Below are 14,486 nucleotides of genomic sequence, written 5' to 3'. Positions count from 1 at the left end.
ACAGTTTTTGGTGGTTGTTGTTTCAAATTAAAAGCAGTATCTAATTAAAAAAGAAAAAGACAGAAGTAGTATCTAATTAAGGGTGTCAATTGATAAAGCCGAATATAACACCTAATGCTGCTAACTGCTAAGGCCTAAGAGTGACCCGATAGTCTAATTTAAAGCCACACTACTGTGTACTGGAAGAGCCTGCTCCAACAGCGTCTCCAATCACGATGACCCGAGAGAGGCCCAAGAGGACCTATAAGGTCCCCTTTCCTTCTCACTCAAATAACCAATTTATTCTCTACACTCAAAAGGGCTTGATCTCTAAACCCACTCTCTCAATTCCTCCTCCATAACTTAAAAAAACCTAACTTGAGTATTGAAGGGCCAACAGTTAAAGGATCGCGGCTTACTGAAGACCCATCTTCCTCGCTTGCAGGACCTAATTTCCTAAAGAAGGCACAGTCCAGAGGCGTACGAATGATGGGTCTTTCCGGATCCATCAGAGTCATATGGCCCCCAACTTCTCATAAAAAAGTTGGAAACTAATGTAAAATTGCTGATATTTTTCTTTTCTTTCCTTTTCTAATTATGTAGAGTTTTAGCAACCAAACAATGTTGATATTTCATAGAATGATTAAGATAAGAGGTAGAACTAAATAGATCTTACTACAAAACCCACATGTGAAAACCCTTTGAAATGAGAATGAGCTTGCCGATAAATTGGCAAATGGAGTTCAGAATAATTTTCTCAACAAAAAAACATATGTAAACAACATCCACAACCTTTGGCATGCTCAAATAAACCCTACATTATAAATTAAATAAGTGAAATATTAAATATTCTAACAAAAAGAAATATTATATTCTAACAACGAGTAATGATTCTTATTCCATAATCTAAATTCTTGCTCTTTTCTCCTCTCACTTCAGTTGAGCATTTTTCATGCTCCAGCCTCCATGCATTGAGACTCTCTATGGTGAGAGTCTCTGTTCCATTGTTAAATGCGTACAAGTGAGCATCATTGAAGACTGCAAGTGTAGGATAAACCCTGGATGTGATGCATGTTTTCCCTTTTGCTCCAAAACTTTCCACAACAGAATGATCAATCTGCAACAACAATTGAAACATTCAGAGAGAGATAGGAAGAAGAGAGGAAGATTTTGATCAATATGTTCTGCAACAACAATTGAAACATTAAGAGAGAGAGGAAGAAGAGAGAAAGAGAGGAAGATTTTGATCAATATGTTTATCTAAGGGCTTACCAAACTCCTAAGAGAAAGCCTCCCATCTGCTAAATCTACGTTTACAAAGCCTGCAAATGATGGTATATATAGTTCACTCTTCTTCAAGGAGGAACTGTACAAAAAAGGGTGAGAACTGAGAAGAGCAAAAAACAAAAAGAAATCTATATATATTATGTCAAAGCAGAGCTGATCAACCAATTACACAAACCTTCTTGCATCAGAGCACATGAGAACTACATGCTCTTTGCAGCTTTGAAAACTCTAAAGAAGACAGGAGTGTATTCCTCTAGATGTTTTGAAGCTAGTGTCAACAGCCCAAACGGCCCAACCCCACCTTGAACATTTGAACCCATCTTCTGCGTTTTTCAACCAGCTAGGATCAAATTGTTCGGCATTGTCCATGTTAAGAATATTATGTTAAGGTTATTTACTTGTTATTTACTTCCTTAGGTATTATTAGTCTATTAGGTTACTTGCCTCTCTATAAATAGAGGTCTCTGTATTCATTATTAATATAAGACTCAATACAATGTAGTCCATTATATGCTTTCGCTTTATCTGTCTTCTCTCTCTCTTTCTTCCGCTTCTAATATATTATCCAATATATTTCACATGGTACCAGGGCCACTTTTCTGTGGCCTTTAATAATTGTCTTTTATGGTGTTTTCTATTTGACAAATTTCAGTCTAGTCGCCCTACATCATGCGCCGCTCAAAATTTCTGCTATCCATAGTGTCAAAATTGCCGCAGCCCTTCTGCCGCCGCCGACAGTTCAAACGCCGCCAAGTACAGATCCAAAGAGATCTGAAGCGTCCAGGCTTCCGAGCGCTCACATGCACCACCAGAAGGTTTTGTCTGTCAGTAAACACGCCTCCACGCACGTCCTAAGGGTTCTTCGGCACGCCTGCAAGACTCGGCTAAGAATTTGTTTGTTCCTTTACGGGCCTCTACAAAGCTCCGATCACAACAACGGTACCGCCAATCGACAGATCAGGGCCAGACGAGTCCAGATTTGTCGAGATATCCGCCAAAGCCACTTTGACACGCCCACACGCGCCGCCATAAGGTGCTTCCTCTTAGTCCACGCGCCGCTGCAGTGCCTCCACGCGCCGCCATGTCAGGTGGATCAGCCCGGTTTCCATGTTAACGCATTTGCCATGTCAGCACATTGGCCACGTGAGCGGATCTGCCACGTCATCACCTTGATAGGGTTGACGTTTCCTTCGTTGACCGTTGACTTTGACTTTGACCACTAAAAAGAAAAAAGAAAAATTTAACCAGGTGTTTTCTACTCAATTTTTTGTCTTGATTTCAAATTTGTGGTCTATTTTTGCTTTTGACATCTCTATATGGCAGAAAACAAGATTCTTCTCCAAATTTAGGCGTTTGTTTTATGCGGTTCAAGTTGGTTCATGCTTGTTCAATTTGATTCCATAGCCTTTTCTTTGGCGCAGTTCAATCCGGTTCATTCTTCTTGCGGTAGGCACTCTCAGGTCAGACCAATCTTTCCTCAGGTCCATGGGTTTTCGGGCCAAAGAAGCCCTTTCAACCGGCCCACTTATGCCTTGTCAAATGCCGCCATCACCGGTCACTGCAGCCTTTCCTAGGCCATTGATCTATTACTAGTGAGAATTTTTTTGGTCAGACCTTTCAACGGTCCAAGGGTTCCAGGCATGATTAGCCTTTTCAACCGGCCATTTTTCTCCCTACTTAGCTCAGCCGGCCAGGCAAGACGGTCTACTAGTTAGATGGGTCAGACTTTAGTTCAGCCGACAAGGCAAGACGGTCCAAGGGTTTCAGGCATGATTAGCCTTTTCAACTGGCCCTGCTTATCTCAGCCGACCAGGCGAGACTGTCTACTAGTTAGAATTTTTTGGGACAGACTTTAGCTCAGGCGAGACAGTCTAAGGGTTACGGGCCAAACAAGCCCCTTTTAACCGAACCTACTTTTCTCAGCCGACCAGGCGAGCTCTTCATTATAGTATATGGTTTTCAAGTCAAATTACCACCAAGTGAACCAAGCTCCAACTTAAATGCATAGCTCAATTCAGGCAGAATCCATAGGTCTTTACCAACTTTTATGGCGTTACTCCAGCAACTCTTTCGGCACAAGCGACTTTTTCGGCGAATTCATTTTTCTTTCCCTTTTCTTTTACCCAAACTCAAGATTACATATTGAGTTTGAGGGGGATGTTAAGAATATTATGTTAGGGTTATTTACTTGTTATTTACTTCCTTAGGTATTATTAGTCTATTAGGTTTACCTTTCCTTAATCTACTAGATTTACCTTTCCTTAGTCTATTAGGTTACTTGCCTCTCTATAAATAGAGGTCTCTGTATTCATTATTAATATAAGACTCAATACAATGTAGTCCATTATATGCTTCCGCTTTCTTTGTCTTCTCTCTCTCTTTCTTCTGCTTCTAATATATTATTCAATATATTTAACAGTCCAAGCTCGGCAACAAGAAGGTAACATCAACATCAGCCTGTGAAAATCATAAAAAATAACACAAGAATTGAATAATATTGAAGTTGAATAAAGCAATAAAAAAGCAAAATTCAAATATATATTGAAACCTGAGCAGCAGTTATTCCTGTACCTTCAAAATACTCTCCTTTTTTGATTTGTTGATTGCTTATTTCAACTTCGTCCCCTCTCAGAGTTTCTAACTCCTCAATAGGCCATTGTACCAATTGTTTCCTGTTACTGTCAAGCCACAACATCCTCGGAATAGTCTAAAACAATTAAAGAAAAAAAGTAAAAAAATTCGTTTATGTAAGTAAATATATATCAGAATTCAAAGCAATGGAGATAGATGATAAGTGAGCAAAACCCAACACTAATTTCACCTGAATTCCAGCCCATCCCTTATCTTTGTCATTTTTAGGTGTGTCGGACTCATTGGACCAACCCATCAAAATCCTCCGATTCGTCGCATCATCAAAGAATGACTTGGAGGCATAATAGTTTCCATAGTCATATCTCAACCCACCCCAACCATCCTCCGATGTATTATCGGGAATATACCTGTCTTTTTTGGGATTATATGTTCCGATTGTATAATACTCAAACCTTGTAACATCAAGGCTCACCTTCATTACGTGCTTTAAATTTGCCCCAACCAGCGAAGTGTATCCAGCCCCGTTTTTTCATGCAACGAAACTGGAAAAAAATCTGGGCATTCCCACATAACTGTTTTAGCCGACGAATGCAGAGGGCGGTGAGCCTGAATCCAATGCACAAAATCCCTGCTCCTATACAAAACCGCCATGCCTCTATGCTTCCTTTTGCTACCCACAACAATCCTCCAGTGCCCATCTTTGCCCTTCCAAGCGGTTGTACGGAAGGCACAGTAGGCACTCGCATTCATCACCTCACCGGGAGCCACAATGGGGTTGTCATCGGGCTTCACCCATTCGCGGAGATAGGGGTCGGAGTGGTTTGCCGGGACGGCGTAGTTTTGAACTTGACCATTTTGTGTGTCAATTCCAGTGTAGAGGATAACGGGCTTCTTGCCCGTGGCAGATCCGGACCAACACCCGTTTATATCAAATGGCTTGGTCGGGTATATGGCTGGATCTAGTGATTCCCAGTTGATCATGTCCTTTGATACTGCATGGGCCCAAACAATGTTGCCCCATACTGCACCTTTTGGATTGTATTGGTAGAATAGATGGTAAATTCCATTGAATTGCATGGGTCCTTAATTAAACACACATATTAAAGCAGCAATTAAGTTAGAGATAAAAAAAAAAATGGACAAAGTTTTCCTCCAAACTGGGTTAGAGAAATTTCCTTTAACCTACTTTATAAAAGTGACATGTGTCCCATGAACATGTGAGATGCACATGTTATTAAAAAAAGAGACACATATCACTTTTATAGAGTAGGTTGAAGGAAATTCCTCCAACCCAATTTAGAGGAAAACTTTGTCCAAAAAAATAATAATAAAAAATAAAAAGAGGAAGAAAGTTGCCAAGACTCACCAGTTGGATCTGTTGTTGGTTCATTATTTTGCCAATTTAAACACCAAAAAAAGAAAAAAAAAAAAAGAAAAAAAAAAGAAGAAGCCAGGCCAATTGGTGAGTTGTTACAGTAAACAATTAATTAATAGCTTTTCAAATATCGAATTATATTAGATAAATGTCAAAGAATATATGAATTCAAACTTGATAATTATTCAAAGTTTGTCTATCTATCAATTTAAGTAAGTGCCACATGTCAATATTTGATTGGTTCACGTGGATTTCCGTTAAGTCAATTAACGGTCAACTGACAAAATGACTAGTTTGGTCTATTATTAAAACTACAGGGACCTCTCGTGATAAAAATCAAACCCTAAGAAGAAAAAAAAAATAAAGCAATAAAACCCTAGCGATATTTAGTACTTAACCCTAAAAACTAATGTTACTTTTCTCTCTCCCTCCTTATTCTTTGAAAAAAGTTAAAATATATATATTTAAAAAGTAATATTTATATTAAATAATAAAAATTAATAAGTAAAATGGTGAGGTTGCTAGGGGTGCATTAAAAAAATTGATAATTAAAATAGAAAAAAAAATTATTTATAATTATTTTGATGAGTCAAATTTGATCAATATAATAATTAATAATGCTCAGGAACAAAATAAATGAAGTAACATTCCACGTTACTTTAAAAAGGTGCATTAATATTATGCACTTAATAAGAAGAAAATAAAAGGGTGCTAGCATGGTGATTTTCGGGTTTTAGAGATCGTTCCGTATTGAAATATAAGTATAAAATTATATGAATTAACCATTACATTTAATTAAACTTGTAAAAATTTTCAGTTATAACTTACCAATTTTACGTAGAGTTGGTAATAGATCCGGCCCAAATTAGAGTTCATGAATTGGGGTGAGGGAAGCAGAAATTCCGAATAGTCAACTAATATAAATACAATGGTAATGTCATCAATACCCCTCTCGGACCACTGAATTGAATACTGATCAGATAAGTACTATACAGTGTCTACCTCACCCCCCACTCTAGCCTCTAGGACAACTGGACAAGGCCATAGCCATTAACTATGTCTCTCTCACACAAGGACTGTTTTTGTCTCTAGCTCTCACTGATTTTTGGGGAAATCGGCGTTCCTTAAACAGGCAACTAAAACACGTCTGCCTGCAAATGAAGGACCCACTCCGAAAAATTGAAAATAGAGTTACAAACTCATTTATGTGACTACAATAATGTCCAACAAAATCATAAACGTGCATTGTCTATAGACCATATGCTAACAGAAAACAACAAACAGAGAAATCAGCAACGTGGGACATGCACGTACGTACCAAGTTATTCATGAATTGATCCATGTCTCTCATTTTATCTCTTGCTCTTTAAGTTAGGCCACTTCTTCAAAGTTCACATGAAATATAGGTGAAATGCATGTATTCCACTAAAACAATAATTGTGCTGACCTCCAAATGCCCACATATACATCACTAACTTCTGTGGGGATAACACGTGCGTACAACTCCACCTCCTCCTGGGCTCCCCATGCCACAGGTCCACTAATTTGCCCATTTGTGGTTTCTAAAGGTGTTGGCCGACAAGCAATGATGATTGGATTAACGTATGCAGTACGTGGCATGCAGTAACCCATCCACTTCTATATAAGATATAAATAAACCTCTTAATTAAGAATTAAATAATTAGCTAGCTTGTATATTTATGATGCAAGAGCTTGGCCGAGTGATAAGCTAAATTTGCAAGCACATGAAAAACTCCAAAAATTGGAGGAAAACTGAAAGAAAAATATCATTTTGGAGTGTTCTTTATTGATAAAATTGAAATATATAAATTTATAGTCGGTTTGACCATCCTAATTGATCGAGTTTAGATAGAAGTAAAGTCGCAACTTCACAAATAAAAAAAATAAGAAAAGTACAAAATTGCCCTTATTGCAAGTTTGCTCGATCAAACAAAGATTGCATTTTCAATCGATCGAACTCGATCTCAAATCGCTCGATCAAATATCAATCAAATTCTCTGAAATTTTCTACACCTAGCAATTAAGCGCAACCCTCAAACAAACTTTATGATACTTGCTGAATTACAAGAACCCCTTACTCTCTTTTATTTATTTTATTTTTTGACATATCCATATAATAAAAGGGAGAGGAAAAATTTAAATTATTGGCCTTTAATTTATTAAGCGTGGTCCACAGCCGATTGAACTACCTCTTAAAGACACAAAAACTCCATACTTGACACTCTTCCTTCACTCAAACTTCTCCGTGAAGCTATCAGATCAATCTCTCTCTCTCTCTCTCTCTCTATATATATATATATATATATATATATATATATATATAATTGTACCTTTAGGTCCCACCAAAAGAAAGAAAGATAAAAGGAAAAGAAAAATGGCCACTGATAATGTGAGGTATTCTCTCGATCTTTTGGGTTTGATGAGTGATATTTGATTAATATTCTGATTAGTGACTAGTGAGGATTTAAATTTTCAGGCTCAACTACCCACAAAGCCACAATCAAGAAAAGAACTTGCATGTGATAAGGCTCATAGGGTGTCGGTAGCCAATTATTTTTTTTATAACAAATTAAAAATAAATAAATAAAAAGATAAAAAGATAGCCCAGAGGGTGATTCCATAAGTTCAATATACTAATAAGCATGATAATAATGCTTATTAATTAAGTAGGGATCGAGGGATCCCTTTTATTATACAAAATGCCATGGTATCTATATATATATATATATATATATATATATATGAAACACACATATATGTGCTAGTTTTCCATTTTAACTTTCTCGATCATATTCTTACTATCCAATCCTTTGCTATAAAAATTCTCATCATATTATTTCACGGTGAAGTTTTGATAGATAGCTGACTTTTCCGGTGACAATTACTCCGGCAAAGGTCCATAGCAACAATCATCATTCTCTTTGTTTATGTTAAAAAACATAACGACTGAGATTCGTGCTTCTTTATAGGAATTAGCTAGCCAGCACACAGTACTGTACATTTTTATACTTTCCATTAGAAATTATTTACAAATAATAATATCAAAATCGAATTAAGAGTAGACAACTAATTGACAAACATAGAATACATAGTTAATGGTTTAGTGCGTTTTACCTGAAGAAAGTCTCCAATGTTAATAATCAAACCTCCATGCACAGGATCAACGTTCACCCACTCGTCCCCATGCTTCACTTGCAACCCAGGCACGTGGTTCTGCATCAGAACCGTCACCACACCCGGATCAATATGCGGTGTAATCCCCACCGTCAGATCTGGCTGAGGACAGTACAGATAACAAATACCCACAAAGAGCCTCTCATCCGCAAACTTCAACTCCTTCAACTTCCCAGCCTCCAACCCCAACCCTTGAGACAGCAACTCCATCGTTGCACGCTTAGCCCATGCTACCGCCTCCTTCCTACAAACCTCTGGTATATCCTCCACTTTTGGTGGCGATGGGGCCATACATATCTGCAAATAGTCGTGCCACGCAGCTGCGTTGGCTCTGTACAAGTCGTTGTTGCTAGCGTACATCACCCCCTGCCTCTCATTTCGCTTGTAGTACTTGCTTTTCACCTCATGGGGTTGCTCGTGAAAAGCTTTGATGGGTACTGTTGATGGTCTCCTCCATTGCTGGCACAGGAGCGCCATGGTTGATCACCTGGAAGAAGCCCCATGTTGCGGCCGCCTCTTTCACTTGTTCAACAATTTTGCGGCGGTGAGTGGCGGAGTTGACGTATAATTAAAGAGAAATGACAGAATTGATTCATTTTTTGACAGTCTTTTAACCATTTTCATAGGGAATTGATGAATTCACCATTAAATTTGTGTGAGATCCATATGAGTCCACAAATTTAATAATTGATCTATTGAATTCGTGTCGAGTTCGATAGTGTTGATTTGTAGGTATAAAAATATATAAGTCAACAATAACGTATAATTAAACGGATCAAATTTTTTAATTTTATTTTATCAATTTTATATTAAATTCACATCTAATTGGTTGCTAGCATTATAAAAAGGTTGGTCACTGGATGGGTTGAGGACCACTTACTAGATATTAGGTGAGCTTTCATCTACAAAAGAATTAAAGGCCGTAGCTTTATGTCTATATCAATCTGTCGCACAGAATATATAGACACACACACAAAAAATCTCTCACACAGAGTCATTTACTGTTTGTCTACCCCACAGGTTTTTGGATGGTGATTGGTGATCAGAATTATGCCTCTTCCTAGCTACAACTACTGAGATCCGTTTCGCTCATAATTCAAAATTTATGAACCAAAGCCTCCTTTTTCTCATCTATTTACTTGATTTATAGAAAAAAAAAAAAAAAAAAAAAAAAAAGTAGAGAAATTTTCTCAATTCCTTAAACAGCCATCTAAAACATGCCCGAATGCAAATGAAACACCCCATGCACTCTGAAAAAAGAGCTACAAACTCATTGATGTGACTACAATTTTGTCCAAAATGATTGTCTATATATGCTAACAGAATACAGCAGGCAGGGAAATCAAGACATGTCATCCGTATGACATGAAATTGTGTGGGCTTAAATTGAAGGATTATGATTGATAAGTTTGATTTATTTAATTAATTGTCAAGTAATTGTCATTTAACAAATGACCTGGAAAGCATATAAACACATCTATACCCCGCTAGTTGGTCAATGTGGGACCAAATCCATTTTCTATATCTATGCAATATCAAAGAAAAAAGAGTAATCCAAAAGAAAGCGACACTAAAGCTGAATAGAAGAAGATAACCATAATTAAGGAGAACTCATCCACATCTTTAATACTATGTTAAATTACAAATTATTTCAAAAAAAATTAAATTTATAGAAAATGATGAATTTCGTATTTAAAATCCTTGACATAATTTTTTTTTTTTTTTTGGCATCTCCAAAAGAGTAAAGATGAAAGAAAAAGAAAAATGCGCATTGATCAATTAATATTACGTATATATTCTCTCTCTTTTGGGTCTGATGAATGATATTTGAATATTTTACTTGAATAGTTAATTGATATTCTCATGCTCAATACCCACAAGCCCACAATCGATCAAGAAGAGACAACTCGTGACAAGGCTCATAGCCGAAGGGTGTCGGTAGCATTACACTATATATCATGGCGGCCAATTCCTTATAACAAATTAAAAATAAACAAGTAAATAAAAACACATCCCATAGGCCCATAGGGTGCTTTCATTAGTTCCATATACTAATAAGCATGATTATTAACAATGCTGATTAATTAAATAGGGATCGATGGAGGCCATCCCTTTTATTATACAAAATGCCATGATATATATATGCTAATTTTGTATTGTAATTTTCTCGATCATACTCTTACTATCCAATCCTTTGCAATAAAAATTCTCTAAATATTCCTGCATGGTGAATTTCCCATAGATAGCTGGCTTTTCCGGTGACAACAACTCCGACAGAGGTCCATAATAGCAATCTTTCCCTTTTTCTACGTTGAAAAACATGACAATAGAGATTCGTGCTTCTCTATAGGAATTAGCTAACACACGATGTTGTACACTTTTGTACTCTCCATTTGAGAGTATCTACAAATAAGAAAGATAAAACAAAATCCAATTAAACAACTTGACAAAATTTTAGGATGGCAGACTATATAGTATAACTTTACCTGAAGAAAGTCTCCAACATTAATAATCAAACCTCCAGGCACAGGATTTACGTTCACCCACTCATCCCCATGCTTCACTTGCAAGCCAGGCACGTGGTTCTGCAGCAGAACCGTCACCACGCCCGGATCAGTATGCGATGTAATCCCCACCGTCAGATCTGGCTGAGGACAGTACGGATAACAATGACCCACAAAAGCCCTTGAATTGGAGCACTTTAACTCCTTCAACTTCCCAGCCTCCAACCCCAACCCTTGTGACAGCAACTCCATCACAGTCTCTGCCACCTCGGTTGCAAGCTTATCCCATGCTACCATCTCCTTCCTACAAACCTCCGGTATATCCTCCGCTTTCGGTGGCGTTGGAGCCGTCCACGCCTGCAATGAGTCGTGCCACGCAGCCGCGTTGGCTCGGTACAAGTCGTTGTTGCTCGCGTACATCACGCCCTGCCCCTCATCTCTCTTGTAGTACTTGCTTTTCACCTCGTGGGGTTGCTCGTGAAATGCTTTGATGGCGTTGATGGTCCCCTCCAGTTCTGGCACGGGAGCGCCATGGTTGATCACCTGGAAGAAGCCCCATGTTGTGGCTGCCTCTTTCACTTGTTCGACGATTTTGCGGCGGTGAGCGGCGGAGTTTACGCCGGAGAGGTCGATGACGGGGATACTAGCGCATGTGGAAGAAGATTTGAGGTCAGAGAGAGCTTCAGGAGGATGGACAAAGAACCGAGGGATGGAAGTGATGCCGGAATCGGAGAGGCCCTTCACGCCAATCTTGGACTCATCGAACTCCTTGAGCTCCTTCATGCGGTCGTAGCCGGAGGCTGCATCAATGCCTGCCATGTTTCTTTAGCGACTTGAGTTTCAGAAAATATGGGTTGCACGCCAGATGCTTGGTTTGGTTGTAAGTGCTTGGCTTTGTCATATATACATATATATACCGAAAATATCAAAATTTAGTCCTTAATTAAATTTGTGTGCATTTTAATTGAAGTATACTTTTTACTGTAAAGTTTTGATCATTTTTTAAGCATTTCCGCAAATGACCGATCTATCACATGAATAATTTATTACTCTACAACCGCGCGGTTGTTTTCTTATGAATTATCAAAATCGGTGGTCGGTATATAAAGTGGCGGATACAAGACAAAATAGAATACTTGGTGCCAGAGTCACGAAGTTTTATGGGAGAGGAGCAAATTTTTTATTTTTTTTTTCGGTTATCTTTTTTTTGCAGCGTGTAATGAAACTAGTAGTTTTTTTTTTTTTTTTTTTCTTCTTTTTCTAATCACCGGTACTTAAATACAATGAGTTAGAAATTGAGCTTAGAATTGTGTCATACTCTCCAATTAAATGTTTAAATTATAACAAACAATATTCTCAATATTTAATAACCTTAATATCCAAATTACAAGACCACTTAGATTATGAATTGAGCTTAGAGTACTAACCTCAAAGAGTGTGACCTGCGTTGAGTTATTTTGCACCTTGTTGATTAATATGATATTCTCATAAGTGACACACAATCCAGGATCAAACTTTAATAAATTTTGTGCATTTTTTCTTTTGAAATAGTCAAGTATTGTATTTGACTTTCTCATCATCTACAAATAAATTTACATGATCATTTTGAGTCTTTAGAAAATAAAGAAAAAATATGTGTAGGTTAACAATGAACAAACTCACATGAATAACATAATCATCACATGGACTCTAAGTTAAACATTAGACTTTAACCTTATAATTATTATTTTCTTCCTATTCCATTGATCTAGCAACTTACCCCAAATTTATAATACTCATATTCACATACAATAATCAATATGATTATAATATGACTTATTGAACCCTAAACCCCATAGGCATCAATTTCCATTGAACTCATGAAAGTCTAGGGCTAATTAATGTTTTAAATGTAATTAACACATCTAATTAGCAATCCTAGTGTTCACATACCAAAAGCCTTAATTTAATTCATACTATACAAATTAGGGTTTATGTCCATACTATAAACAATAGTGAAATTAAAGCTTTAAACCCATTAACTAACAACCCGGATCTTAAATCATGCATAAAAATCTACTACACACAATAGCCCATAGTTAATTTTAGGAATTTAGCTTCTTACTAAAATTCTCCCAAATTCGGACCTAATAAAAAATTCTCTAAATCATTATGATTTCAAACTTGAAATTCAATGGGTGGAACAAAAACTCAAAGAAAAACTAGAGATTTCTCAATGGTATTAGTTATAAAAACCCATCATAATTTTTTTTTTTTTTTTTTTTCTCCTTAAAATATTTTTTTTGAGGAAGTGGGGGGACCATGGCCCCAGCGGGTCCCCCCTCCCTCCCTCTCTGCTTGGTGCACTTATTGGATTGAGGAATGGAGCATCGCATGTACGTGTGGGTGATGGAATGATGACCGATGAGGGCCATAGAAGTTGGGCCGGGAATTACGGTAAATATCTAGATATTTGTAATTAGATCTCATTAGGCGATACTTGTAATTAACAGTTTTTGGTGGTGGTTGTTTCAAATTAAAAGCACTATCTAATTAAAAAAGAAAAAGAAAGAAGTAGTATCTAATTAAGGGTGTGAATTGACACTCATAAAAAAAAAAAAAAAAAAAAAGGGTGTGAATTGATAAAGCCGAATATAACACCAAATGCTGCTTAACTGCAAAGGCCTAAGAGTGACCCGATAGTCTAATTTAAAGCCACACTACTATGTACTGGAAGAGCCTGCTCCAACAGGGTCTCCAACCACTATGACCCGAGAGAGGCCCAAGAGGACCTATAAGGTCCCCTTTCCCTCTCACTCAAATAACCAATTTATTCTCTACACTCAAAAAGGCTTGATCTCTAAACCCACTGTCTCAATTCCTCCTCCATAACTCAAAAAAACCTAACTTGAGTGTTGAAGGGCCAACTGTTAAAGGATCGCGGCTTACTGATGACCCATCTTCCTCGCTTGCAGGTCCTAATTCCCTAAAGAAGGCACAGTCCAGTGGCGTACGAATGACGGGTCTTTCCGGATCCATCAGAGTCATATGGCCCCCAACTTCTCATAAAAAAGTTGGAAACTAATGTAAAATTGCTGATATTTTTCTTTTCTTTTCTAATTATGTAGAGTTTTACCAACCAAACAATGTTGGAATGATTAAGATAAGAGGTAGAACTAAATAGATCTTACTACAAAACCCACATGTGAAACCCTTTGAAATGAGAATGAGCTTGCCGATAAATTGGCAAATAGAGTTCAGAATAATTTTCTAAAAATAAAAAAACATATGTAAACAACATCCTCCACAACCTTTGGCATGCTCAAATAAACCCTACATTATAAATTAAATAAGCGAAATATTAAATATTCTAACAAAAAGAAATATTATATTCTAACAACTAGTAATGATTCTTATTCTATAATCTAAATTTTTGTTCTTTTCTCCTCTCACTTCAGTTGAGCATTTTTCATGCTCCATGCATTGAGACTCTCTATGGTGACAGTCTCTGTTCCATTGTTAAATGCGTACAAGTGAGCATCATTGAAGACTGCAAGTGTAGGATAAACCCTGGA

At 37.3% G+C, this 14,486-nt stretch overlaps 1 protein-coding gene and 2 pseudogenes across 1 annotated transcript; all 3 read right to left on the bottom strand.

The window, feature by feature from the left end:
• Positions 1 to 909: 909 nt before the first annotated feature.
• LOC148583236 (beta-fructofuranosidase, insoluble isoenzyme 1-like) lies at positions 910 to 4,935 on the bottom strand (annotated as a pseudogene).
• A 3,219-nt stretch (positions 4,936 to 8,154) lies between these two features.
• On the bottom strand, positions 8,155 to 8,993 carry LOC132191692 (1-aminocyclopropane-1-carboxylate oxidase homolog 1 pseudogene; annotated as a pseudogene).
• A 1,380-nt stretch (positions 8,994 to 10,373) lies between these two features.
• On the bottom strand, positions 10,374 to 11,854 carry LOC132192346 (1-aminocyclopropane-1-carboxylate oxidase homolog 4). Its single transcript, XM_059607659.2, has 2 exons — positions 10,915 to 11,854; positions 10,374 to 10,831 (listed from the first exon to the last, which is right to left on the bottom strand). Exons 1-2 carry the CDS (start codon positions 11,749 to 11,751, stop codon positions 10,574 to 10,576), a joined length of 1,095 nt encoding a protein of 364 aa, XP_059463642.2. The 5' UTR covers positions 11,752 to 11,854; the 3' UTR covers positions 10,374 to 10,573.
• Between the last annotated feature and the right edge of the window lie 2,632 nt (positions 11,855 to 14,486).

This window comes from Corylus avellana, chromosome 10 (genome assembly GCF_965113065.1).
Source record: "Corylus avellana chromosome 10, dhCorAvel1.hap1.2, whole genome shotgun sequence".
NCBI lineage: Eukaryota > Viridiplantae > Streptophyta > Magnoliopsida > Fagales > Betulaceae > Corylus > Corylus avellana.
Note: the sequence above shows the minus strand (reverse complement) of the source record. Positions and strands in the feature narration are given on the sequence as shown.

Bases quoted from the DNA above. Each gene is read 5' to 3' on its own strand.
- LOC132192346 (XM_059607659.2), bottom strand. From the start codon at position 11,751: ATGGCAGGCATTGATGCAGCCTCCGGCTACGACCGCATGAAGGAGCTC. The intron at 10,832-10,914 runs GTAAAGTTATAC...TCTTATTTGTAG, and splicing joins ATGTTGGAGACTTTCTTCAG to ATACTCTCAAATGGAGAGTA.